Source organism: Giraffa tippelskirchi, chromosome 2, assembly GCF_054371585.1.
Source record: "Giraffa tippelskirchi isolate mGirTip1 chromosome 2, T2T-mGirTip1v1.2.pri, whole genome shotgun sequence".
In the NCBI taxonomy this organism is placed as follows: domain Eukaryota; kingdom Metazoa; phylum Chordata; class Mammalia; order Artiodactyla; family Giraffidae; genus Giraffa; species Giraffa tippelskirchi.
Window position 1 is genome coordinate 109,498,150 of NC_137276.1, and position 26,451 is coordinate 109,524,600.

General features: G+C 55.2%; 1 protein-coding gene and 1 long non-coding RNA gene across 17 annotated transcripts in view; one reads left to right on the forward strand and one right to left on the reverse strand.

Annotated features, from left to right (window-relative positions):
* Positions 1–258: 258 nt before the first annotated feature.
* The window catches only part of ITGB2 (integrin subunit beta 2), a 51,305-nt gene continuing 25,112 nt past the window's right edge, over positions 259–26,451 (reverse strand). For 15 of the 16 annotated variants that reach the window (XM_081570144.1, XM_081570141.1, XM_081570147.1 and 12 more), the window contains 15 exons: positions 17,406–17,466; positions 16,978–17,066; positions 12,009–12,189; positions 10,852–11,022; positions 10,437–10,678; positions 9,418–9,573; positions 8,321–8,416; positions 6,447–6,536; positions 5,617–5,754; positions 3,994–4,181; positions 3,663–3,907; positions 3,237–3,456; positions 2,852–3,054; positions 918–1,084; positions 259–731 (listed from right to left, as the gene is read on the reverse strand). In XM_081570144.1, the coding sequence (XP_081426270.1) occupies positions 669–731; positions 918–1,084; positions 2,852–3,054; positions 3,237–3,456; positions 3,663–3,907; positions 3,994–4,181; positions 5,617–5,754; positions 6,447–6,536; positions 8,321–8,416; positions 9,418–9,573; positions 10,437–10,678; positions 10,852–11,022; positions 12,009–12,189; positions 16,978–17,066; positions 17,406–17,463 (2,307 nt within the window). In that variant the 5' untranslated portion in view covers positions 17,464–17,466 and the 3' untranslated portion in view covers positions 259–668. The remainder of the gene's footprint in view (positions 732–917; positions 1,085–2,851; positions 3,055–3,236; positions 3,457–3,662; positions 3,908–3,993; positions 4,182–5,616; positions 5,755–6,446; positions 6,537–8,320; positions 8,417–9,417; positions 9,574–10,436; positions 10,679–10,851; positions 11,023–12,008; positions 12,190–16,977; positions 17,067–17,405; positions 17,467–26,451) is intronic. The other variant, XM_081570151.1, reaches the window with a different exon arrangement.
* LOC145538308 (uncharacterized) lies at positions 3,062–5,024 on the forward strand. The gene is made up of 2 exons (XR_014076771.1): positions 3,062–4,205; positions 4,605–5,024. It is a non-coding gene; the product is annotated as an uncharacterized LOC145538308 (long non-coding RNA).

The following is a 26,451-nucleotide window of genomic DNA, read 5'->3' on the forward strand; positions in this document are numbered from 1 at the left end:
AGGGGGACAGACGCCCAGTTTCCCATCTTGCCACGGCCCCACTCAGACTCCACAATGGGACCCCCTTGGGGGGGCTGCTCCTTCTCAAAGCTGCTTATGAGGGGGACCCAGGCAGGGACAGAGAGAGGCTTGCATGGGCAACAGGTGAGGAAGGAGAAAAGAGAATCCCACACCCTGGCCCAGAGGCCGCGTGGACCCTCAGAATGCAGTGGGGGAGGAGCAGAGTCTGGCTCCCATGGAAGCTTCTGCACAGGAAGATTTTATTGATTTTTTTATTGATTGAGGGCAGCATAACCAAGGGGATGTAACTTCATACCCTGAGAAGTTCACATATAAATAATTCTTCATCAGACTGCTGTGCTAATTTTTACAAAGGACCTGTGTGTAACTGTACAAAATGTAGGGAATTCCTTTTCTGACTTGCTATCAAAAGTCATTCACATCAGAAGGGGGAGGCTGGCCCTTACCATGAGCCCATAGGATCATCTGGCCGTGCCCATCATTCTGGGGCAGGAAAAGCAGTGCATTTTTGGTTAACAGTGAAGTTGTCAAGCATCATCAGCCACGTTCACTAGGCAGCAGGGTCACAGTCGGCCTGCTGGTGGGGATGTGGCGAGGGGGTGGTCCCATCTGGGTGGTGCAGAAGGCCTCGTCTTCACCAGGCACCCCTAACTCTCGGCAAACTTAGGGTTCATGACTGTTGTGGTGGCACTCTTGAAAAGAGGGTTATCCTGGTGAGAAAAGCAAACGTGGCTTGTCAGCACAGGGAGGAAGGCACTGGGCTCTGGGTCACAACAGTGTCCGCTGGGGGTGGACGAGGTTCAGGGGTGGGAGTGGGGCAGGCACACACTCCCGTGGGAACACCTCGGCTTGGAGGGTAGGAGGTGGGCCTTCGCGGGGGCCCCGAGGCCACTCACATTGTTCCACTGGGACTTGAGCTTCTCCTTCTCGAAGCGATGGAACTCCCTGAGGTCGCTCAAGTGTGTCAGGGCCTTCCAGATGGCCAGCAGCAGGATGCCGACGAGCACAACTCCCCCCACGGTACCCCCCACGATGGCAGCGATGTTGGGGCCCTTCACACACTCTAAGGCAAGGAGGTGCACAAATGGGGTGTCAAGCCTTCCCCGGCTCCCAGGCCCCAGGTTTCGGCCAGTCCCTGCACGGTGTCGAGGTCCCACTGCCAGATCTCTGTGGCAGGTAGTGAGCAAACTGGCCCCAGTCCCGGCCCCCAGCCCAGGAGAGCCCGGAGCTGAGCACAAGGCCAGGTCCCATGGTTCCCAATGAAGTCGAGAGGACCCTTGTTTACAGAGAAGGAAAGGGGGGCCTGGGTTGCCAGTAACCAGGGCCAGACTCTGGCCTCCCACCCGGACCACACTGTATCAGAGTTTAGGGGGGACTCTCCTCATGCAGGCATTCCTGGGGAGACTCATAGCAGCAGCCTTGGGAATGGGAGGCAGGGTCCCAGTGCCCAAGAGGGCTGCACCCAGCCTCCTACTGAGCTCAGGTGGGGGTCTCTGGGCTGCAGCATGCCCACCCTGGCTGCCGACAAAGGCACAGCACTCGGTGCGAGCCCCTCCCTGTCTGCCTGGCTGAGGGCACCGGAGTCTGTGGTGCTCCCCCATCCACAACCTGGCCTTTCCAGGGAGCCTCATGTCCTTAGAGACTGAACACCTTAGACACGGCTGCCCCAAACCAGACCTGACGGCACACCTGCTCTGAAAACCCAGGGAGAGCCATCCACCCCAGCAGGCTGGGCTCTGCAGCCCTGGGGATACACACGGGACTGGGCCCCACATGCCTTTCTGGAGGTCCTTTCCTGGGGAGGGGGAGCGGGAGGAGGTCCCACTCTTGCAAGAACCCAGGTGGACAGCTGTCACATGTCTGCTGCGGTCACCCCAGAGGCTGGCCTGGAAGCCTGTGCCCTACCCTCAGCCTCTCTGAGTGGGAAGGGCGGGGTACTCAGATCTGGTGTCCAGATGGCTCTAGGTGCTGCTGCTCCAACCCTTACACCCATCCCCTCAGGAGTCTGTTGCTCTAAGTCCCTCCATCTCACAATGTCGTCATCACTCAATGTACCGCCTTAAACTGACTTACCCTCTGCCTCTACTTGTCACCTGTCCCTTCTGATCAGCCCAGAGTTGCATTCCAGAGCAGGCTCTGTCCACACCGCCCCCAGGACCCCAACCCAGCCCTGCTCAGTGCCTGGACTGGGCAATGGCCCTTCCCAGGTGTGTGTCTGGCTTGTGAAAGCCATGTGCTCCTCTGAAAGCTGTTGGCAGCCTCCTTTTATGTCTGGGAAGAGACCTAAGGCTTCCCTGGACTCTCAGGGCTCCACTAAGCGCCCAGCCCAGCACCTCCAACCTTCTCCAACTGTCTGCAACTGTCCTCCTTAGAGATACCTTCTGACCTCTGACCTCAGAGACAGGCCCCACTGGAGTCTTTGCCCCTCAGAACCTGCTCATATGTCCCCAGCCTGTGTCATGGGGGACCTATGAAGACTGCGCTGGTCTCTGGGTCCTGGGCAGAGCCCGGTGACTGGCGGGTAGTGGGCATCTAGGGAAGAGAGCAGCAGCTCTACGGGCCCCTCCAGGGCAGGGTCTGGACTTGGGTCTGGAGGTCTGCATGGTCCCCTCCACCCGGCTCTCAGGACCCGCTCTCCAGACGCGCTCAGCTTGGGGCAGCGCTACTGTGGGACAGCCCACCGCCCCGTTATACAACGACGGGGACGGGCTGAGAGATGAGGCGGGGGCAGGGTATGGTGGGCGTGCGGCGGGGGCGGGCTGAGATGCGGGCCCCGGGGTGGGGAGTGGGGGCGCGGTGGGGACCCTTCTCGATCCCGCGCCGGGCTCACCGCGAGTGTCGTCCACGTGCACGTCGTATCTGTCCCGCCCGTCGCGCTGCACCAGGGTGTAGGTCATCCAGCAGCCCTGGGAGTCGCGCTCCTTGCACTTGCGGCCGGGCACTGGGCTGGACAGCAGCTTCGTCTCCCCGCACGCTGCGCTGCAGTTCTTGGCGAAGGGGCCCTTGTCGAACTTCAGACACTCGGTGCAGGGGCTGCGGGGAGCCGGGGCGTGAGCGCGGGCGGGGTTGGGAGGCGTGGCCGTCGGGAGCGGCGGGTCGGCGCAGGGCCTTCTGGGGAGGGCGGGCCGCACGCGCCCCCGCCCCGCGCCCGGGGCCGGGCAGTGGTTCTCCCCCGGACAAGGAGGTGCGAGCCCGACAGGGCGGCGGACACTCACGCGAGGCTGGCGCAGGGCACAGGGCAGCCCGGGCACTCCCTGCACAGGGGCGGCTGGTAGCCGGGGTCGCATTGGCACACGTTGCAGCGGCACCGGCCGCGGCCGCTGCACTCGACGCCATCCAGGTTGAGGCAGCCCTGCGTGGACTTGAGGCACTGGCACGCCGAGCCCTCGTACTGGTCGTTGCACCTGCAGGTGCCGCAGAAGCAGAGCCCCCTCTCTGGAAGACAGCGCAGCCGCGGACTCAGTCCCGCCCCAGCCCCCGCCCCCGCCCGAACCCCATCCTCGCCCGAACTCCCCCAACCCGGCCCTGGAAGACAAGGCCGCCTCGGACTCAGTCCTTCCCGAGCCCCCCCCCCGCCGCCCCCCGGCCAAAGCCCCTGGCCCCGTGCGGCCGAGGCTCTGCCCCGCCGCCGCAGCACTCACTGTCGCCCCCGCAGACTTGGCCGTCGTAGCGCTCGCAGTTGACGTTATCGCACTCGCAGAACTGGCCGTAGATCTTCTTGTTGGGCACGTCGCTCGTGTGGCACACGCACTGCCCGCAGATGCAGTCCCCCAGCCCCGAGCAGATGATGGAGCTGTTGTCCTTGCGGCAGCTGCCCTCCAGCTCCTGGCTGCTCCGGCCCTGCGTCTGGCACTCGCAGTTCTTCCCGATGTAGCCGGCGTCGCACCTGCGGGAATGCGAGGTCAGAGCCCTCCCGAGCGCGCCCTGCTCCCGGGCGCCTGAGCCGGGGGCGGGGCGGGGCGGCGGCCTCACCTGCAGACGCCGCACTCCATCGAACCCCTGCCACCGCAGACGCTGCGGTCCCTGCTCGCGTCCCGGCATTGGCACTCGCACTGGGGGAGGACCCGCACGGTCACCGTGTCCGTGAAGCCCAGCGCCCGGATGGTGAAGGACTGCTCCTGGATGCACTCTGTGGCTGTGACCTTCACCTGGAAGGTGACCTGTCATGGGAAAGTAGAGCTCAGGTGAGCACTGGACACCGGCGACATGACCCTGCTCTGATCTCCTCTGGGCAGCATGGACAAGGGCACAGCCTAGAAGGGTGAGAGCCGGCGTCCTCCGCTACCAGGCTGGTAGAGTGCTGCCTCTGCTGGGCCGGGGAGGGAGTGGATCGAGGTGGGAGAAGGGAAGGACACGGACATTCCAGGTGGCTCCAGGGCTCAGGAACGGAGATGAGGGAAAAGAAGATGAGAGCTGGAAACTCAGAGGTGCTGGAACATGCACCCCCACCCAGCTCCCCCCACCCACCATCCTCAGGTGGCCTGGACTTGGGCGGAGGTGTCTTGAGAATTCTTTTAATTACTCATCTCCTAAAGGGGTTTTAAAGTGACTTCGTATTAATAAATGATGTATATTTTCTCCAGGTATTTTGTCGTGAAGCCCGGAGGCTAAGATGTCAGAATACCATAGGAAGTCCTACGTTCTCAAGATTGAGCCTGAATACCCCAGAAGAACTGAGCCGGCAGCGCAGTACCCCCGCACCCACACTGCTCTGCGGCTCAGCCCACAGGGAGCTTCAGGAAGCACCGGCTCAGCCTCACTGCTGGTCAACATGAGTGAGTCTCCACCCAGTACATGAAGACAGAGTGGAAACATCAGGGAGGAATTAGGCAGTCAACACTGAGTGGATTCGGGTATGGATCCCCCGGTAAGAGGGGCAGAGATTTCAGTCAAAATTCACATGCATTTAGTAAGTCACATATTTGAAAGAATTCCAATGTCATTCAGAAATAAAAGCAAGTATTTTGCTGAATATTAATTCACAGCTGGTGAAAGGAAACATTTAATCATTCCTGGTCATGACAAATTTGAACTGTTAGAGAAATAACTCACTGCCTGCTTGTAATCATCTGTGTGGCCCCTGCTTTAATGTCTTTGTCAAAAAACAAGAATACAGGGCCTTCCCTGGTGGTCCAGGGGTTGAGAATCTGCCTTCCAATGCAGGGGACTTGGGTTCCATCCCAGATTGGGGAACTAAGATCCCACATGCCAAGGGGCAACTAAGCCCACTCGCCACAGCTGGAGAGCCCACGTGCCACAAGGAAGACCTGATGCAGCCAAATAAATAAATTAATAACAATAAACAAAAACACAAAAATCAGGAAAATCAAACCAAAGCAGATGCCCAGAGGGGAAGGAATGCCCTTTTTAGGTGTGTGGTGCTATACCCAGCATCTGTCCCCAGGGGGTGCTGCAGTCCTCGCAGTCAGGGGTCTGTCCACATCAGGCCACAGCGTTTGTGGATTTTAAAGGAAAGGAATTGGACTGGAGGTGGACAGGCCCAAACTCTAGCTGATCCCCGGTAGGCCATTGGCTGGGGTGCACCCTCTTGCTGTCCCAGGGGAGCCCCTTCCAGAGGCTGGGAGGGAGCCTCACCGGGACGTTGATCTGGACGCCGTCGCAATCCCCTCTGGGCTGGTCCACCTGCGACACGTTACTGCAGAAGGAGTCGTAGGTGACTTTCAGGGTGTCAGGGAGGGTGTTGTGATCCAGGAAGACTCTGGAGGACAGTTTCTGTGGGGAGACAGTGGCGCCATCAGACTCATCTTTCAGGCCATGGCTGGCATGCCTCTCATCCCCCTACCCACCATGCATCCATGGAGAGCTCTGTGGGTGCCAGGTTACCCATGTCATGCCCCCTAAGACAGGCCAGTGGAGGGTACAGATGTGGAGAAGGGTCACAGCCCCATGAGAACGGGAGCTCAACCGTCCACTCACCACTGAAACCCCAGTGCCTGGCACAGGGCAGGAGCTGGAAAAACTGTTTAAGTGAATGAGAGAGTGAGACAGACACACAGAGAGAGACACAGAGAGACATAGAGAGCTGAGACAGCCCCTCCAGACAGAACCTGGGGTTTGGGAGGGCCTGCTGGGGCTTAGGGCTCCAGCAGGGCAGGGGCAGCAGATGGAGCTCCCCCGCGGGGCTCCGACTTCACCCAGTGCCACCAGCGCTTCCCGGTGCTCCCAGAGAGCTGTGCCTGTGAGACCCTCAGGCCCTGCAGCTGGAAGAGGGCCTGGTGCGCATGTTCCAGCAAAGTGCAGGAGGGGCTGGGGTGGCACCTACCGAGCCATAACCAGGGAGTACATTGCTGCCCCGGGGAGGCGCCTGAGGGTGGCCCAGACAAGGCTGGGGCTCTCTGCACCAGACCACTCTCCTGTTGACCTGCGGTGGGGACCCCGTCTTTGCTGACTGCCCGGGGACTCACATTGTAGGCACTCTTGATAAGCTCCACCACGTTCTTGGAATCTTCAGACAGCTCCCCGACTGCAGACTTGGGGATGATCTCTGTCAGCTTCTGTCAGGACAGAACACAGCTGGTCGTGGCCAGAACCATGGGGCTGAAGATGCCTCAGTGTCCACTCAGTTCTGTCACACCCCCGAGGGTTTCCTTCTTGCTGGCGAGATGGCCCAAACAACCCCCCACTTGACTTCTTATTGTGCGCATGGTCAGTGTTGTGTGTGCAGACATTCACTTGGTATAAATACTTCCCCCTGGTTATTTCAAGCTCGTCACTGAGGGCAGAGCTGGGAAGACATGCCACATCTAGGGGCTGGCCCCACCTTGCAGATGTGACAGGCACAAACAAACCAAGGGCACAGGTCATCGTAAAATGTGGCATAAAGTCAGGAAGCGACGTGCACCAAGCGTGTGAACGAGTTGACATAATTTCAGCAATGGCTGTGTTAAACAACAGTGTGCAGGTTGACTCTGGCAGGTGGGGCCACACCCAGTCCAGGTACACCTCTGGGTGGGCAGGCAGGAGCACTGGCTCAGGCACGCAAGCCTGGGGCCAGCCTCCAGGACCATCTGTGCCCTCTGCCCCTGCCTCCCCCCAGCTTAGCTTATCTTTCACAGGAAATTGCACCATCACTTTATCTTGCAGAGCGGAGGGCTGCGCCATGTCCTTGCCCCCAACCCTGCTGTGATGCCCTGGAATGGAGTCCAGTCCCCTCCGTTCGTGGCTCACGAGGACCATCACAACCTGGCCCTCCACCTTGGGTCTCCATCACCCGCTCCCCTCCCTCCCAGCCAGGACCCTGCTGGGGCTCGGGAAGTCCTCCCAGCCACCTGCTCTCCACTCAGAGCAGAAACATGTACTGAGGAGGGTCCCGCGTAAACTGTCCACATAGACCCTGGGCCTCCTAGAACCCCTGGGAGCCCCAGGAATGGGGGTCAGGAAGCTGAGGCTCAGCGAGGCCTGCGACTGCCTGGGGCCTCGCCCTTGCTGTCGGGGAGTAGGGTCCAGGGTCCATGTCTTCCGTCTCCAGCTCCTGCCCTCTCACCACACTGCCTTCTGGGACACGACTTCTCCTCAAAGCAAAGTGCTGGGACCCATGCTGCCACTCAGTGAGGAGAGACTGTCGTGTCTGGGGACATGGTCGGGGACATGGCGACTAGAGGTCCTGACCTGCCGGCGCTCAGGCAGCTTGTGGGGGTGGTGGTCTCAGTCACACTCAGCCATCAGCCCTGCACTGTCCCTGTGTCATGGCCAGCTCCCACCACCCGCCCCGGACACTTGTCCCTCCTCCCTCGGCGTCCCCTGCATCCTGTGCCCGAGGAGGGGCTCTGAATGCTGAAGGCAGGGGCGGCTGGTCCCACCGTCGGGCCTGCAAGTGTCCCACACAGGCACAGCAGGTCACAGGCAAGAGGAAGGAGACTGGGACTTAGGGAAGGAGAGGGGCCAGGAGGCGCCCCCAGCCCATCGCAGCCAGAGAGGCTGCCACACAGAGCCCAACAGACAAAAACACAAAACAGCAAGTAAAACAGCCCTCTAGTGATGGGCAGAGGGGAGAAGAAGTGCTGATGTGCAAATGTACGTGGACACAAAACAAGGAACGTTTCCTGATGTGAAGAATGGGACCTGCAGACTCAAAGGGTTTGCTATGTTGTAGAAAAACCACGATCACCGAGCCACAAGGACCTGTCAGCTCCTCCTCCACAGTGCTCAATGCCTGAGGCCGCCCGCAAGGCCATGGCCAGCACACCCAGCATGAAGCAGCACTCAGTCTGATCACCTCAGACTTTGTTACTCTTCAGCTGCAACACCTTGTCCTGCCAGGTTGCTCAAGCCCACTTACCTCGTATGTTTCCACCATCTTCTTGGTTACTGCAAAGATGGGCTGGATGTTGCTTTCTGCCAGTTTGTGTGCCAGCTGGCCCACCGATGGGTAGTCCTAGAGAGGAGACTCCCGGTCAGATGGCCCTGAGGCTGAGGACAAGCCATACAGGCCACCTGTCAGCTCCTACAGGCAGAAGTGACTGCCCAGAGTGCAGAGGCTACACCCTGCTTGCGCTGTGATGGGACTGTTCCCAGTGATGTTTGCAAACACATAAGAGAATGGGATTAGTAGGGAGAGAATGGGATTAGGAGGGAAACGGACAACACTGAAATACACTCAAGAAAATAGTAAAAGTTGTGGTGTGCTTCTTGATCAATGCACCAAAAAAGAAGTCCAGTGGCCAGTAACAGCTCACAGACCCTCAATGTGGAGATGAGTGAGCAGCACTTTGTTGTGTCTGAGCTGTAGCGCACTGGGGAAACCCCTCTGGAAACGCTGGGACCGAGATCACAGACGCTGCCCCCCCAGCATGCAATTAGTCACTCAGTCGTGTCCAACTCTGTGTGACCCCATAGACTGTAACCCGCCAGGTTTCTCTGTTCATGGGATTCTCCAGGCAAGAATACCAGAGTGGGTTGCCATTTCCTCCTCCAGGGGATCTTCCCAACCCAGGGATCAAACCCGTGTCTCCTGAGTCTCCTGCCTTGCAGGTGGATTCTTCATCTGCTGAGCCAGTGGGGAACAGCACAGTGGTCTATTTTCATAGCCATCTCATGTACTATTTCAGACAGAAGCTCACAGGAACTCAGATGTCACATTCATCCTGTCCCAGTTGGTGGGCTCCTGAGAGCTGCCACCACCACCTCCCGCCTCAAGTCTGCAGACTGCAGGTGGAGGGCCCCAAGGGTCTCATCTCTGAAATCCTCTGCAGCTCCAGGGATTACAATGCCAGCAGACCAGGGAATTCTGCCCTCTCGGTGCCTTCAAAGCACCTCCCTGGGAGCAAGGGCCCCTTCCCGCCCCTCTGGATCCCAGGCTGGGAGTGAGCCTGCCTCTCTGCTTCCCTGGGGCAGACTCACACCCTCCCACCTTCCACCCCCAGACACTGCTCTCACAAATTCGTTGCTGCTTTTGTACAGGTTGTCTTCCAGGTGGCAGCGGCCGTCATTGGGGGTGAGGATGGCACCCAGCTTTCCATCGCCCGCAAAGTGGAAGCCGTCGTCCGTGGCGAACACCAGCAGCCTGGTGACATTGCGCCAGCCGATTTCCTCCTGACAAGGAGATGGTGGGAGTGACCTGCCTCGGTTTCCCCAGTGGGACCTCCACAGACTGCAGGAGCCAAGGCTGAGCTTGCTATGGGGGCCTTGTGTGCCCCCAACACCTGGGTTTTCTAGGGAGCACGGGGACCAGAGAAGGACCCAGCTGCTCGACTCAGGCTCCCATGTCTGCTGCAGATTCCAGCACCCAGGGGAGCCTGAGAAGTGTCTGCAGGGTGACAGCCTCCCTGATGCCTGGGCGGGTGTGGGACGCTGAGGGGATAGGAATGCACGTTCACATCTGAACACTGCATCCTCTGTGCCCAGTCAGCTCAGACCTGGGAGGCCCTCCTAAGGAGATGCTTCCAAAGAAGAAAAAATACTTAGAGATGTTTGTCTCAGTGGAAAAGCACTGCCAACACAGAATAAAGCAGCCGCGGACACTGGGATGAGGGGGCGATGGAGGCAGGGCACGTCAGCAACAAGCGTCATGAACTGTGATAATCACACAGACATGAAAGTGCGGGTCTATGAGTCAGGGCGGTGTGCCCAGGGACCAGAGAGCCTGGAGGGTTGGGATCCCATCTGTGGAGGCGACAGGACTGCATGGCTAAATGGGATCGATGTGCTGTAACACTGACATCACAGCTACAGTGGCTGGACAGGACCACATTGGGAGGGGTCAGCAGTGGCTGGGGGTGGCCGGCACTGACCCTGAAGCCACATAACTGTGGGTGAGCCTGGCCAGGACATCCTTATTCTCTGAGGGGCTCTGGAAGTAGGGGGACTACCAGGATCGGGCAGCAAAGGGGTCTTGCTTTCTAGGGTCATTTCCTTGTATTTGGGCTTTAGAAGGTTTGCCTAGGATGGAGCCTCACCGGGCACGCAGCCACCTGCATCATGGCATCCAGCCCGCCCTCGGGGGCATCCAGGTTCCCCGAGATCAGCTGCTTCCCGACTTCTGTCTCGAACTGTTTGGAGTTGTTGGTGAGCTTCAACACGTGCCTGAAGGTGAACGGGGGCTGGCACTCCTTCTCCTTGTTGGGGCAGGGGTTCCGCAGCTTCTCGGGGTGCGTGTTGACGAAAGGGAGCACCGTCTTGTCCACGAAGGACCCGAAACCTGGGGGACAGTGGGGGGCCGTGAGCCTTGACTTCCCTACCTCTTACCAGACTGGGGGAGGAAGGCCTGGCACGTGGGGAGAGGCCTGGTGCCCTGCCCTTGGGATACAGGGGTGCAGAGGTGCCTGGGACCGGGGCTTGGGGGTTCAGGGGAAGGTGGAGTAGCTGCCTCACCAATGCGGCCCGACTCGGTGATGTCATTGAGGGCCCGGAGCAGGTCACCTCCCAGCTTCTTGACGTTGGCGAGGTCGTCCACCATGGAGTAGGAGAGGTCCATCAGGTAGTACAGGTCGATGGGGTAGCCCTTGGCCCTCCGGAAGGTCACGTTGAATGCAGCTGCCTGACCTGCCAGGATTTGGGAGAGAGTCAGGGTGTACCACCTGGTCTGGAGGTGGGGGGTTGCAGGGGCACTGATGCCTCTGCAGGCCTCAGAACCCTCAGGACTCCCCCATTCTCTGAGGCTGGTGGATAAGATGCAGGACACCTATTCAGATCCTGATTTCAGGTACAGCGCACATTTCAACACAGAAGACCCTCTGGATACAAGATGTGCTGTATACAAGAAGATATAAGAAGTGCTCATTGTTTATCCAGCACCGTTGAGATTCAGATCCACCTGGCTCTCCCTGGGTCTCCCCGGCAAGGCCTTCTCTACCACCAGCCACTAAGCAAACCTGTCCCCTGCCCAAAAGGGCTTCCTGGCCATCCTGGGGACACCCTCCCTTCCTCAATCACAGCCCCTCTGGTTTCTGCTCCTCGTCATCTTAATCACCACCTGCACTTGTAATGACTTGTTTCCTTGTCAGTACAAATAGCCTGTGTCCCCAGCTCCCAGGTAGGTGCCTGGCACACAGCTGGTGCTCGACAAAGCCATGATGAATCAAGTCCCCTCTGCCAGCCCGCCCTCCAGCATCAGCTCCCCCATGTGGCCACCCTAGCCCTGCCAAGGCCCGCCCACCATAACCCCCTGCTGCTCCACCATGCCACCTTCCTGAAGGGTATTTCTTGGAGTGCTAACAGGGAGCTGTGTCCTAAACCTGGGTCTGTGGTCAAGTCAGGTGGACAACACTGATTCAAAGGTTTACTTGGGTTCCTAGATTACAAGACTTATCAGAGCCTTCACTCAGCCAAAAATACCTCATCTTCTGAGGGAAGGAAACAGGAGTGTTTTCCAGATGGTTTATTCTCCCTTTTTATACGACACAGAACTCAGTACTAAAAGCGAGACTAGACACTAGCTGCAGACAGGGTGCTGGGGACATCTTCCTGAGGCAGGGACACATGGATACACTGCCATCAGGGCCAGCCCACCCCTAGCCAACCAAGCCTACCTGGTCTCAGGTAGAGCGTCACTTCCTGTGGGGACAGCTGCTTCTGGCTGCCCGCCTGGCTCTTGTGGGTCTCAGCAAGGCTCTTGGGCTCCATGATGTCATCAGCGGCACAGCCCTTTGACAGCAGCTGTGCCCGCGTGTCACAGCGAGTGGAGTCAGGCTCCCCTTGCCCTGTGAAGTTCTGGGGGAGGCAGGGGTCAGGGTAGCACAGAGAAAACATGGGAGCCCACATTGTGGGTGCTGTGTCAGGCTGACCCCCTCATCTGCCTCGCTGTTCAGGAAGAGGTCACTGGGGGGGGCAGGGATGGGGTTGGGGCTGGCAGCCTCTTCACCAGGCTTGGAGTCCCAGGAGAGCCTGGCACCAGCGGGCTTCTCCCCATAGCCTCCAGCACTGGAAGCGACTCAGGGCTAGCATCTCAGCTCCAGGCGGACCCATGGGTACCCTCCACGGCCCATCGAGCATCTGACCCAGGTTTTCAACCCCTTCCTCAGCAGTGCCTTGCTGGGAGGGAGCGGCTCTCTCCTGAGGGAACGCGGTGCCCCTCTTGGCCCACCAGTTAACGCCCGGGCACCCCGGGAATAGAGGCCAGGGCTCTGGGCCAAGCAGATCAGAAGGAAAAGGCAGGGGGGACCGTGGGGGTCCTGGGTCCAGGGCACTTTCCTCGTGACCACTCTGCCCCCATGAAGGCCCCCTGGATGTCGTTGCAGCAGGGAGAGCCAAGGAGCCGTATCGGTGGGTCTGGCTTCCTCCCACAGAGGGAGACTAGGGGATAACAACCAGACAGGAGGCCTGATAGGAGGCACTCAACATGCTGACAAATTTGGAAAACTCAGCAGTGGCCACAGAACTGGAGAAGGTCAGTTTTTATTCCAATCCCAAAAGGCAGCTGACTGTTCAAAATACTGCACAATTGCACTCATCTCACATGCTAGCAAAGTAATGCTACAAATCTCCAACCTAGGCTTCAACAGTACATGAACTGAGAACTTCCAGATATTCAAGCTGGATTTAGAAAAGGCAGAGGAACCAGAGATCAAATTGTCAACATACATTGGATTATAGAAAAAACAAGAGAGTTCCAGAAAAACATCTACTTTTGCTTCATTGACTATGCTAAAGCCTTTGACTGTATGGATCACAACAAACTGTGGAAAATTCTTAAAGAGATGGGAATACCAAGCCACCTTACCTGCCTCCTGAGAAGTCTGTATGCAGGTCAAGAAGCAACAGTTAGAACCAGTCATGGAACAACGGACTGGTTGCAAATTGGGAAAGGAGTACATCAAGGCTGTATATTGTCACCCTGCGTATTTATGTTATATACAGAGTACACTGTGTGAAATACCGAGCTGGATGAAGCACAAGCTGGAATCAAGATTGCCAGGAGAAATATTGGTAACCTCAGATATGCAGATGACACCACCATTATGGCAGAAAGTGAAGAAGAACAAAAGAGCCTCTTGATGAAGGTGAAAGAGGAGAGTGAAAAAGCTGGCTTAAAACTCAACATTCAGAAAACTAAGATCATAGCATCCAGTCCCATCGTTTCATGGCAAATAGATGGGGAAACAGTGGAAACAGTGACAGACTTTATTTTCTTGGGCTCCAAAATCACTGCAGATGGTGACTGCAGCCATGAAATTAAAAGACACTTGCTCCTTGAAGAAAAGCTATGACCAACCTAGGCAGCATATTAAAAAGCAGAGACATTACTTTGCTGACAAAGTTGTGTACAGTCAAAGCTATGGTTTTCCCAGTAGTCATGTATGGATGTGAGAGTTGGACCATCAAGAAGGCTGAGAGCTGAAGAAATGATGCTTTTGAACTATGGTGCTGGAGAAGACTCTTGAGAGTCCCTTGGACTGCAAGGAGATCAAACCAGTCAATCCTAAAGGAAATCAATCCTGAATATTCATTGGAAGGACTGATGCTGAAGCTGAAGCTCCAATACTTTGGCCACCTGATGCAAAGAGCTGACTCATTAGAAAAGACCCTGGTGCAGGGAAAGATTGAAGGCAGGAGGAGAAGGGGACGACAGAGGATGAGATGGTTGGATGGCATCACAGACTTAATGAACATGAGTTTGAGCAAGCTCCGGGAGATGGTGAAGGACAGGGAAGCCTGTTGTGCTGCAGTCCATGGGGTCACAGAGTCAGACATGACCAAGCCACTGAACAACCAACAAGGAGGCCTGAGAGATCAGGGGGCAGGGCCAGACTAAAGGGGCGTGGCCATTAGAGGGGTGGTGCTTCCTGAGCTGCCTCTGTACTGTCTTCACTTTTGAAATTCTATTAACGTTTTAATTCCAAGAAGGCAATGGCAACCCACTCCAGTACTCTTGCCTGGAAAATCCCATGGACAGAGGAGCCTGGTTGGCTGCAGTCCATGGGGTCGCTAAGAGTCGGACATGACTGAGCAACTTCACTTTCACTTTTCACTTTTATGCATTGGAGAAGGAAATGGCAACCCTCTCCAGTGTTCTTGCCTGGAGAATCCCAGGGATGGGGGAGCCTGGTGGACTGCCGTCTATGGGGTCGCACAGAGTCGGACACGACTGAAGTGACTTAGCAGCAGCAGTAGCAGCAGCAATGCTTTAATTGCTGCGCGCCTGCATGCGTGCTTAGTGGCTCAGTCGAGTCTAACTCTTTGCGACCCTATGGACTGTAGCCTGCCAGGCTTCTCTGTCCATGGGGTTCTCCAGGCAAGAATACTGGAGTGGGTTGCCATTTCCTACTCCAGGGGATCTTCTTGATCCAGGGATAAAAACTGCATCTCTTGCATCTCCTGTGTTGGCAGGCAGATTCCTTTCTACTGAGTCACCTGGGAAGCCTACTTTAAGTATTAGGGAAATAAAATTAACAGGAACGGGGAGGGAAGAAATCCCTAAAATGGAATCTGCTCAGAAGCAATTTAACCTAACTGCATTTCAGATGTGAACGAGAAGCTCACAGGAGGGAAGGGAGAAACCCACCCTGAGGAGGGACTTTGCAAGCTGGACTGCGACTGCATGCCAACAACAGAAGAGCACACAGACCCCACCCATCTCCTCCCTGCAGTGCTGTGGGTAGCAACTCTGTAACCACTTTCCCAAAGTCAAAGGAAGAGGAAATGGGGAAATGTATTGTGCATGCTGGGAGCCTGACTTCTCTTGAAGGGAACCAGGAACCCTCTGGAGGTGGCCAGGCAAGTGCCAAGGGGCCAGGAGCACCTGCTGATCCCAGAGAGAGAGCTCAGGAAGTGATGCTGGGGTGTGCTAGTAGGGCCCAGGGCTCCTATGGCCAAATGAGGAACAATTTGAGCTTCAAAATGACAAAGTGAAAGTGATAGCTTATAAGCTACCGAGTAACATAAACATCTACATCTATGGGTCCACACCGATGAGAGAGACAGAGAGAGGGAGATTGCAGGAAGGAAATATTACTCTTACATTAGGAGCCATTGGAGGGAGTCATGAATAGAAATGTCACCATTCTGCAACCATCCCAGTGATAATTGATTCAGGCTCCCATCGACTGATGGACGCTAGAGTGAGTGGGTGTAGGCTTCAAGGGAAGCAGAGTGCTTCCTGGCTTCAGAGTATCTCCCCACAGATTACTTGCTAAATGCAAAGGGGAAATACTGACATCGTGGTGGAGAGTCTGGCAGACGTTTCCCTCAGCTGAGTGGTCTAGGCCGCCGTCGCCCATACTAGGACAGAGTGACAGCAGAAGCCCTGCATGGGGTTCCTGCTGAAAGGCCCACCCGGGCTGTGTCAGAGGGAGCACCAGACAAACTCACACGAGGGACATTCTGCACAACTGCAGTTCTGAACTCTGAGAAATGTCAAGGATGTGAAAGACAAAGAAATCTGAGGAATGTTCCAGGTTTGAGGAGATAAAGAGACATTCGAATGCAATGTATAATCCTGGATTATAATATTGACCAGTGAGGCAGGGCGGGGGGATGATAGCAAAGACATTATTGGAACAATCGGCAAAATTTGTACAAGGTGTGTACGTTTGTCTTTTTTTAATTTTACTTATTTATTATTTTGGCTGCACTGGGCCTTTGCTGGGTGTGGGCTTCAGTAACTGTGGTGCACGGGTTTAGTTGCTCCACGGCCTGTGGGATTTTCCCAGACCAGTGATTGAATCTGTGTCCCCTGTATTGGCAGGTGGACTCTTAACCACTGGGCCACCAGGGAAGCCCCGAGTTGTGTAAATTTGATCAGAGTAAAGTACTGTGTTAAATTTCCAGGCTTTGATAAATGCATTGTGGTTTTGTAAGTGAATACCTTGTTCTTGAGAAAGTCCCTGGAAATCTTAAGGGACAAAGGGGTTCGTGTCTGCAACCTACTTTCAAACAATTGAGAAAAAATAATAATGTGTGTGTATGCATGTGTTTCCAAACAGACCTGCAGTGTCTGAACCTCAGGGATCTCCAGGAGGAGGGAATGGTCAGGATCTCAGGGGTCCCCAGGGAAGCGGTCCTCCCCAGGAAGAGGTGGAGATCCTCCACATCCTGGCTATCCTGAGCCTTTGCCTTTTTCCCCAGAGGGTCTCGCAAGTAAAACATGAAGTAAGGAGAGCAGAGAGTTCAGGACCCAGTAGGGAGCTTCCCCACTCCTGGTTCTGAGAGCAGATGGCTAGCGGGGAACCGCGGCTGCAGCAGCTCTACCCACACGTCTCTCTCCCTTGTCTGGCCCAGGGTTCCTGCCTCCAGGGCCCAGTGGGCTGCACCTGGCCCGAACCAGCGGTTTCACTTAGATCTGCCTCTGCCAGGCTGCCTGGGGACACCACTCTGTCTGCCTCTCTGACAACGCTGTGTCCCTGGCCTGCTCCTGCCCCACTAGAAAGCAGAGTGACGGTGCTCCTGGGGGCCGGCAGTTTCAGAGGCAGAGAAGGGGCTCCAGCCCAGGAGGGAAGAGGGGAAGGCAGGCTGGGCGCGAGGACCCTCAGGGTAGCTGATACCATTCGGTGAGGCTCTTACCAGTTTCTGGCACCAGGCACAGCCGGGGCCTGACTCGATGCAGTCCCGGCAAGTGCTGACCTTGTACTTGGTGCACTCCTGGGACAGGACTGGGAGAGAGACACAGGCTGGTGAGCTGGCTCTGGTCGACCCCCCTCTCCCAGGGATGGCGGGCCCTCCAAGGGCAGCAGTGAGGGGCTGGGGGCTGAGAATGGATGGCCAAGCCCGCAGGCAGGGGTAGTGGAGAAGGAGGGCAAATGGGAGCACCAGGAAGGAGGGAAGAAACCAGCGCCCACGGGATGCTGTCTTCAGGAGGGTGGGCCCCAAGTTAGCCCCAGGTAGAGGGGCAGGGGGGACGGGCAGAGCAAGGCCCTTCCTAAGGCCCCGTCCAGGAAGGTGCAAGGGTGGGTCCCACTCTGCCCGTGAGGAGCTGCCCCCGTGGGACTCACCGGACTGGAGAGCGAGCAGGCCCGCTAGGAGCAGCAGCTGGGCGCGCTGGCACAGCATGTCCTGTGGAGGGAAGGGGTAGTGACACAGCCTCGGACTCCAGACTCTGGGCCTAGAGACACAGAGCTGGGAGGCCCAGTCCCTGCTGCCGAGGGGTGCTCAGCACTGGGACACGGCCGACACAGGTCAGTCTCCCCGACCTCCTCACCCAGGCTGTGCGACCAGCAGGGGAGGAGGCCTGAGCTGGTCATGTGTGCTCCACTCGGCTAAGCCCTCCGGACCTCCAAGGATGAGCAGGGAGTGGGCCTTCTGCCAGCGACACACACACCCCCCACCCCCACAGGTGTGCCTGAGGGGTGGCATCTCTGGGTCAGGGCCCTGTGTGACCTTTGTGGCCCTGAGTCCCCAGCGAATTGAGCTGAGCTTGGAGCAGAGAACCAGGACTCAGAGAGAAGCGAACTCAGCTTTTGCAGCACCAGGACTGTGCTGGCTGCCTGCTGGACACCTGCCTCCAGGGCAAGGATGTGTGACTGGGCAGGCACTGCCCAATCCATCTTCTGCTTGCCTCTTGTTTACAGAAAAGCTGTGGTCTCCCAGGCCTCCCCTGAGTCACAGAAGCCTGGCTGGAGAATTAAAGATCCAAAAGATGTGAATGTGTAGTGACAACAGCAACAGTTGAGCCAGGAGAACTGGTAAGAATTTAAACAGTAATTCAGCCATGTGGCAATCACAGACGCTTTAGTTTCTCCCTGAAGTGCCTAGATAACAGTCTCTGAGACACATTTCCTAGGTTGTTTTACAGATGCTAAAATCCCCACCAAACGGAAGAAGCTGATTGAATGATGACCATGAACACATGGCCCCCAGACCTACTGGATCCCAAGGACTGATAGTGTTAACCCCTGTGATCCTGTCCTATTACCTCATCATCAACCAATCAGAGAACTGCACATGACCTGATCGCATACCCTGCTAAGCCCCCTCCCTCCATTTGCCTTTAAAAATGCTTTGTCGAAATCTTCGAGGAGCTCAGGGATTTTGGGGCCTGAGCCACAATCTCTTTGCTCCACCCTGCAGTAAACTTTTCGCTGCTCCAAGGTGTTTTGATTTGTTTGGCCTCACTGTGCATTGGGCACATGAGCTTGGGCCGTTGGCCAACACACAGTCCTGCAGAGCCATACCTGCCTTACTTGAGGCCACCAGCTGTAGGCGACCACTACTGTGTTTTTCTTATTCCATACCTACTGTCCTTAAAAACCCAGCACCTGGAGTGGGGCATGGACCGGGAGTTGGGTCATCACTGACTGGTCCTGATGCTCCCGAGGCAAGATGGTGGGGGCGCGGCGGGAGGCTGGTATGATGGTTCTGGCGCTGGGTCTTGGAGGTGGACGCAACACTTTCAAACCCACTGTGTGCTGCGCAGGGGCCAGCCTGCTGGCTCCGCCCTCAGGGAGATGCCACCCACTCCCTCCCTGGATGTGCCCCAGGGACCCAGGTCCGGCCCAAAGTGACAGACCTCCTCCAGCTCAGCTTCCAGGAGGGATGGCAGGACTTCCTGGGCACGTGAGCCCCCAGGTCTGAGAAACCTGTAGGGCTGCGGCCTTTTAATCTGACACTAAGAGAGTGGAGAGGGTGCTGAGAAGCTAGCAAACCAGAGGCAGCGGACAGGAAGAGGGTGTGTTTTATCAGAAACCAAGATCAAACCAAGATGAGCAGGCTCGCCCTGAATATCTTGCCCAGTGCACTGCTGATAGTGTTGGCCAGCACGGTGGCCTCGGGGTCCCGGATCTGGGCCTGCAGAGGCTCTGGCCCAAGGTGCGCTTGTGTGGCAGGCCACATGGCCCCTGCTGCGGCCTGTGGGCTCTGGGTGCCCCTGGGAGCGGGTCATGCCCTAGCCTCTGCTCTCGCATAACCTCTGCATGCGTACCAGGGGCTCTGGGTGGAGGAGGACCCCAGGGTGCCCCTGGGGAGTCCCAGTCCTTTGAGTTCCACCCAGCCTCACCCTGCTGTCTTTTCAGAGGTGACCTTGGTCCCTGGTCCCTGCCAAGATTAACATCAGGAGCTAGAAGTGTCAAAATGGAACCGTGGATCCTTCCTGTTCAGGTCAAAAGCAGAACTCATGCCCTGCTCTGGCTTCCAGGGTCACAGAATGGAGCTGGGAAGAAGGTTCCAGTTCACAGCATGCCCACCCATTTGTGGAAGTCCGGCGTTGCCCCAGAGTCCTCCTGCTCCCTTTAGGTTCCGCAGCTGGGTGGCCTGTGGGGCCCGTGTGTGCCCATGACCTCGGCTGACCAGAGCACTGCCAGATCCAGGCGGCCTCAGGAGAGTACCCCACATCTGAGCCAGAAGTGGCTCCAAGTAGAGGAGGGGAACCCCCCCCAAGTGCCCCAACCATGCATGCGGCCTGGTAGGGGGCTCTAACTCAGCTCTCCACACTTGCTCCTGTGGCCACAGACGGAACCCCAAAGGGTCACGACAGCTGGCAGGTAACCCCATCCTGGCCTGGGGAAGCTAAGGCCCCTCAGCACCAGGCTACGGACCCTGTGCTGCTCACAGCTGGAGCCCCTCCCACACAGGGGGTGGCGGGTGGCGGGCAGGGGGGCGGGGGGAGAGGCGAGGGGAGCCGATCACTGCTGGAGTGGTGCTCCTGGAGGGAAGGGAGTGCACCTCGGTTAGGCAAGACAACCCACAGGCCGCAGGGCCTGACCTTGACCGCAGGAAGCTAGTGGGGGGGTCTGTCCCCACAAGTGTCGTCCCCACTCGCTTCCTCACTCAAGCATTGGGATAGCCACTGCCAACAGCTCCACAGCCCCTCAGGGACAGGACACCTGGACACACGGCAGCTCTGGGAGCTGAGGGCAGCCCGCTGGGAGCAGGCAGAGGTGGGGCCTGCAGCCAGCCCTGCTCTCAGCTGCAGGCAGAGGTCACAGCACCCATGCCCCGCAGCCAGGACTGGTTATCAGAGCCTTGATGCCTGAAACCAGCATCGCGGGGCTTTGCAGACCAAGGCCCCTCTGGGTGCTGACGGCTTAGGACAGTGTCAGTCTGGGTCCCCCAGCAACACACTGTGCCTCAACTCCCTGTGTGCCTGGAGGGGCTCGCAGGCCAGGACCAGCTTGAAGAGCCCTCATGTACTTGGGGCACTGACTTGGCTGGGACAGCCAGCCCAAGAGCAAGGAGGAGGGCACCCCAGCCAACCACCCGAACCCAGGTGTGCGGTGCCTCCCTGATGATGTGCCAGCCCACAGGCTGCACCCACGCTCCTCAGATCAAAGGGCAGCCCAGCACCAGGACTCAAGGTGCGAAACCCCAAGTCCAGGCAGGTTCAGAAACCCAAGGCCACCCCCCCCATTGCCACCCCCCCCCCACTGCCACCGGCAAGGATTTTGCATCAGTCACCCTTGAGCTTGACCCTGCCCAGCAGGGGGCGCTGGCACAACCGAGTGTAACCACAGGAAGCGGTTCATCGGAGACCCTGGGCGCCCCGAGGATCACCCTTCACAGTGGACAGAGCTCTGAGCTTCAGGGACCAAGACTCAGAAAAAAAAACTGGATCTATTCCTTTCAAACCCCACACACGCCACAACACCCCATAGTTCACATTTGGTAAAAGACCAGAAAAAGAGGAAACATCAACAAAGGAAGAAAATTTTGAGCAAGAGGCAGTGGGAGGCCCACATCCGAGGCAGGGCGAGCTGATGTCAGATCAGCTTCCTGTCAAAGACAAAGGCTCTGCCAAAGTGCAGACCCCTAGACGAGGCCCCTCTAACTGTCATCAGAGCCTGCCCTTGACCAAGGTCAGGCCATAAACCCAGAGGCATGGCCAGTAAGTGATGAGGAACAGAGGTGCCCTGGGGAGAAGGTTACATGAGGAGAAGGCAGGGTTCAGAATTCATCCTGGGAAGTGAGGATTCAAGCCTCTTTCATGTAGAAAAAGTATTTACATCAACCTTTAAACATGTATCAACCTTTTAAACCAAAAAGACAAAGTTAAGATGTAGTTGTGTCTGCTTTATGTAAAGACAAGAAAGAATTGGACAGAAGCTGATTGCAACAGAGGCTGGAACCCCCACCCTCACTCCAGGACACAGAGTTTCAGACAGATCAGGGAAGAGGAGACCGAGGAGGAAACAACCCACGGATTCTCCGAACCCACACATTCTCAGGCCCATGAAAACCCACCACACACGTTCACCACTGCTCAGTTCACTGTCCGCGGCAGAAATTTTAAGGGCCATAGTTTCTGGCCGAATGGAAAAAAAAAATTGATGCCCCCCCCACACTTGCTAATTGGAACCTTTAAGGCACTCTGCTCAATATCGCTTAAGTCCAAGAGGAAATCAAGTTTAATGTCTACAGACACGTCAGAAAGGAGAGAGCACAGTGTTCACTGATCAACACGGTGAAAACCTCCGTCCCTGCGGAGACAGAAGCCCAGGGGCCTAGGTGGCTTTGTGCCAGATGCAGAGGAGTGATGACACACACCTGCAGGACAGAGAGCTCGAGGTGAGAGAAGAGCCGAGGGCTCAGGCACGAAGGTGAGGGAGGTGGGAAGCAGACAATAGAAGAAGCTGGAGAGTCTGAAAACAAACATAAAAGCTAAAATTGATAAACACACCGAAACCCATTTCTTTGGAAAAAGCAATCCAGTAGGTCATCTGGAAGAGACTGTGTGTGGCAGTTGCCAGGGAGCTTAGAAAGGGAAGGGGCACGGTGGCTGCCAGCTGGGCAGTGGCCTCTGAAACTCATCTAGAAGCTTTGGGACAGAGTTGGTGCTGCCCTGGCCCTCAGACCAGTGGCCAGGAGAGACAAGTGAGCGGCAGGACTCTGGCCTTGGAAGGTACACGGCAGAGCATGTTCCTGGGGAGACATGCCCCCTTCACATCATGGGCCAGGTCAACCCAGGTGCAGGAAATGAAATGGTTAAAGGAATGAGAGACTGTGTATTTCAGAGTAAGGATGCTGAGCATAAAAACTAAGGGAGAAACTGTTAAGAAGATAGACTCCACGATGAAAACTCTAATTTGAAAAGACACATCCCAGTTGTTTACTGTGGTGCTGTTTACAGTAGCCAGGACATGGAAGCAACCTAAATGTCCATCAATAGAGGATGGACAAAGAAGATTCGGTACATATATACAATGGAATATTACTCAGCCAGGAGAAAAGTTTGCCTGGAGAAATGTCAATAACCTCAGATATGCAGATGGTACCACCCTTATGGCAGAAAGCAAAGAGGAACTAAAGAGCCTCTTGATGAAAGTGAAAGAGGAGAGTAAAAAAGTTGCCTTAAAGCTCAACATTCAGAAAACTAAGATCATGGCATCCAGTCCCATCACTTCATGGCAGATAGATGGGGAAACAGTGGAAACAGTGACAGACTTTATTTTCTTGGGCTCCAAAATCACTGCAGATGGTGACTGCAGCCATGAAATTAAAAGACACTTGCCCCTTGGAAGAAAAGCTATGACCAACCTAGACAGCATATTAAAAAGCAGAGACATTACTTTGCCAACAAAGGTCTGTATGGTCAAAGCTATGGTTTTTCCAGTAGTCATGTATGGATGTGAGAGTTGGACCATCAAGAAGGCTGAGAGCTGAAGAAATGATGCTTTTGAACTGTGGTGTTGGAGAAGACTCTTGAGAGTCCCTTGGACTGCAAGGAGATCAAACCAGTCAATCCTAAAGGAAATCAACCCTGAATATTCATTGGAAGGACTGATGCTGAAGCTACAATACTTTGGCCATCTAATGTGAAAAACTGACTCATTAGAAAAGACCCTGAAGCTGAGAAAGATAGAAGGCAGGAGGGGAAGGGGATGACAGAGGATGAGATGGTTGAATGGTATCACTGACTCAATGAACATGAGTTTGAGCAAGCTCCGGGAGATGGTGAAGGACAGCGAAGCCTGTTGTGCTGCAGTCCATGGGGTCACAAAGAATCAGACCCGACTGAGTGACTGAACAACAACAACGTTACTCAGCTGTAAAAAGAATGATATAATGCCATTTACACCAATATGGATAGACCTAGAGATTGTCATTTGAGTGAAGTAAGTCAAAAAGAGAAAGACAAATGGTATGAAACCTTATCATATCGCTTATATGTAGAATCTGAAAATTGGTACAAATGAATTAATTTACAAAACAGAAACATATTCACAGCCATAGAAAACAAACTTCTGGTTACCAAAGGGGAGAGAGTGGGAAAGGATAAATTACGAGTTTGGGATTAACATTTACACACTACTATATAGAAAATAGATAACTAACAAGGACCTACTGTAGAGCACAGGGAAGGGAACCATATTCAATGTCTGTAATAACCTATAACGAGAAGGAGAAGGAAATGGCAACCCTCTCCAGTATTCTTGCCTGGAGAATCCCATGGACAGAGAAGCCTGGTGAGTTAAGGTCCATAGGGTCGCACAGGGTTGGATACAATGAGGCAAATTAGCATGCCCGCACGCACGCATAATAGAAAAGAACCTGAAAAAGAATGTATACATATATTAATATATATACATATATATATATATAAATGAATCCATTTGCTGTGCACCTGAAACAGTGTAAATCAACTACGCTTCAATAAATTAAATAAAAAAGAAGACTGACTCTGAAAACAAAGTTTGTAGATAAAAAATTGAATAGATGAAAACATTCAGTATTTGTCTCATGCAGAAGGTGAATGGTAATTTTTGTGTCTAAGGAAATCTCAGGAATAAAAGCGAAAAGGCAAATACCCCATAGAAAAGTCTCTTGTAAACACAAAATTCAGAAGAGAAGAAATGAAACTTGTTATCAAACATTTGAAAAGGCTGCTCTGGCTGATAATCAGGCATTCTAATCAAAATACCTAGATTCCTGGTCTAGTTATCAAACTGGACACTGTTTTTAACAACTGTGATGCTCATGAGTGGAACCTACACACGTGAAACTGTGTGAATGGTGAGTCCAGCTCAATTTTTCCAATAAAGTGTTGCTGTGTGAAAAAAAAAAGTAACTGAAAAATAACCAAAATAGGCCCTGTTTCTGCTGGATGGTAGCATTGTAAGTATTTTCAATTTTCTTTATTATCCCAGTTTGTATTTTTCAAACCTTCTACAATAAACATATAAATTGATTTTTAAAAAATTCATATACTTAAAAAATTTTCAATTCCATGGTGGTCGATGCATTTCTTTGAAATGTCTCTGGATTCCCAAAGTGGTCAGTTTTTCTGTCCCCACTGAGGACAGAGAGCAGTCCTCAGTCCGCAGGCTGAGGGCAGTGACTCTCTGCTGGGACGCTGGCTCCCAACTCGGTCACTCATTCACTCATTCTCGGAACAAGTGCTACCTGTCTGGTCTCTGGCACTGTTCTCGGTTCTAGGATTTTGACTTCTGCCAAGGCCTTGTGGCACACCACACCTCTGTCCCTCCCCCAAACTTCCATCACCCTGAAACCCTCACCACTGCAAAGCCAATGCATGGCCACATCCATGCTGTTTATAAAATGAACTGGGGACTTCCCTGGTGGTCCAGTGGCTAAGACTCCATGCTCCCAATGCAGGGGGCCCAGGTTCAATCCTTGGTCAGGGAACTAGATCCCACATGCCACAACTAAGAGTTTGCTTGCCACAACTAAGAACTGGCATGGCAAAATAAAAATAAATATTAAAAAAAAACCACGAAAATGAATTGGTGGATTTTCATCACTAGGTAGTCAACAAGGGCCTCCAGAACACTGTTGAGTGGTTCCAACTCGCAACTAATTATAAAGCATTTACTTTTTGTCTTTTGTAACCATATACAAATAAACATGTTTACAAAGTAAAAAAATAGATTGGTGGAAGCACTGGTCCCGCTGGGCTGCCTTTATGTGTGTCCCTGCCCTTGGAGCACTGGAAGAGGACCCGTGCCCCATGCTTGGGGAGGCCCCTCAGGCAGGAGCCCTCGCCCCGCTGCGGCCTCACCCGTCAAGGAGGCTGGCCTCAGTCCCTGACCTTACTTCTCATCCAGCCAGGGAACACTTCCAGCTACTCCTAGCTACAGCCCAGGGCACAACTCCCCCAGACGCCCCTCCCCTAGAAGCTTCCAGAGTGGTGGAATCAGGCCGTGTGGATGCGAAGGTCTCTGCATTGCAGACTAGCCAAATCTGAGCACCCAGGAATCTGAGCCCACATGGTGTGCTCTGCAGTGACCCCTGGGCAGAGGGCGGAGGCCGCGAAGGCCTGGGCCACAGCGACCTGACCACAGCAGACATGGCCAGTCTTCAGGGGGAGCCTCAGGCAGCGGGCGTGGTCCCTGCCTGGACAGCCACTCAGGACCCCAGGTCCCAGAGGACCAGGGCTGTGTGATGCCCACAGCAGCCTCCCTGCGGGCCTGGCTGCCACTGACACCCACAGCCTCGATTCACCAGCAGCTCCCTGGCATAGGGAGGCCAGACCTGCTCCCCATTCCCAGGGGTGGGGGGCCAGACCTGCTCCCATTCCCAGGGGTGGGGGGCCAGACCTGCTCCATTTCTCCCAGGGATGGAGATGGTGGCTCTGAGGGTCCCTAAGCCCCACAGCCAGGACAGATGCCAGGACGGGGGCCCCCATCAGCCTGACCCCAGGGTTGACATGCCCAAGTCTATGCCCAGTGCCAAGTGACTGGACAGGTCACAGTGACTTCCCCTTCTGGACCTCAGTTTCCTCCCGGTCACAGAGAGCCAGAGGTGCTGTGAGTGTGAGTTTCATGTGCCAAGTCCACGGGCCCAAGGTACCCAGATGTCTGCTCAAACTCTGCTCTGAATGTGGCTGCAAAGATGCCTCTAAGATGAAGTCAACATTGAATCAGTGGACTCTGGGTAAAGCAGATTGCCCTCAATTCTGTGGTTGGCCTCATCCAACCAGTTGAAGGCCTTAAAGGAAAGACGGTGTCCCCCAGGAGGAGAGACCTCTGCCTCTGGACGGCCTGGAACTCCAGCTGTAGCATTAGCTCTCTACGGGTTCTCCAGCCTGTCCTGTAGACTTACGGTCTGCCAGCCTCCATAGTTTCACAGGTCAGCTCCACCAAATCGACC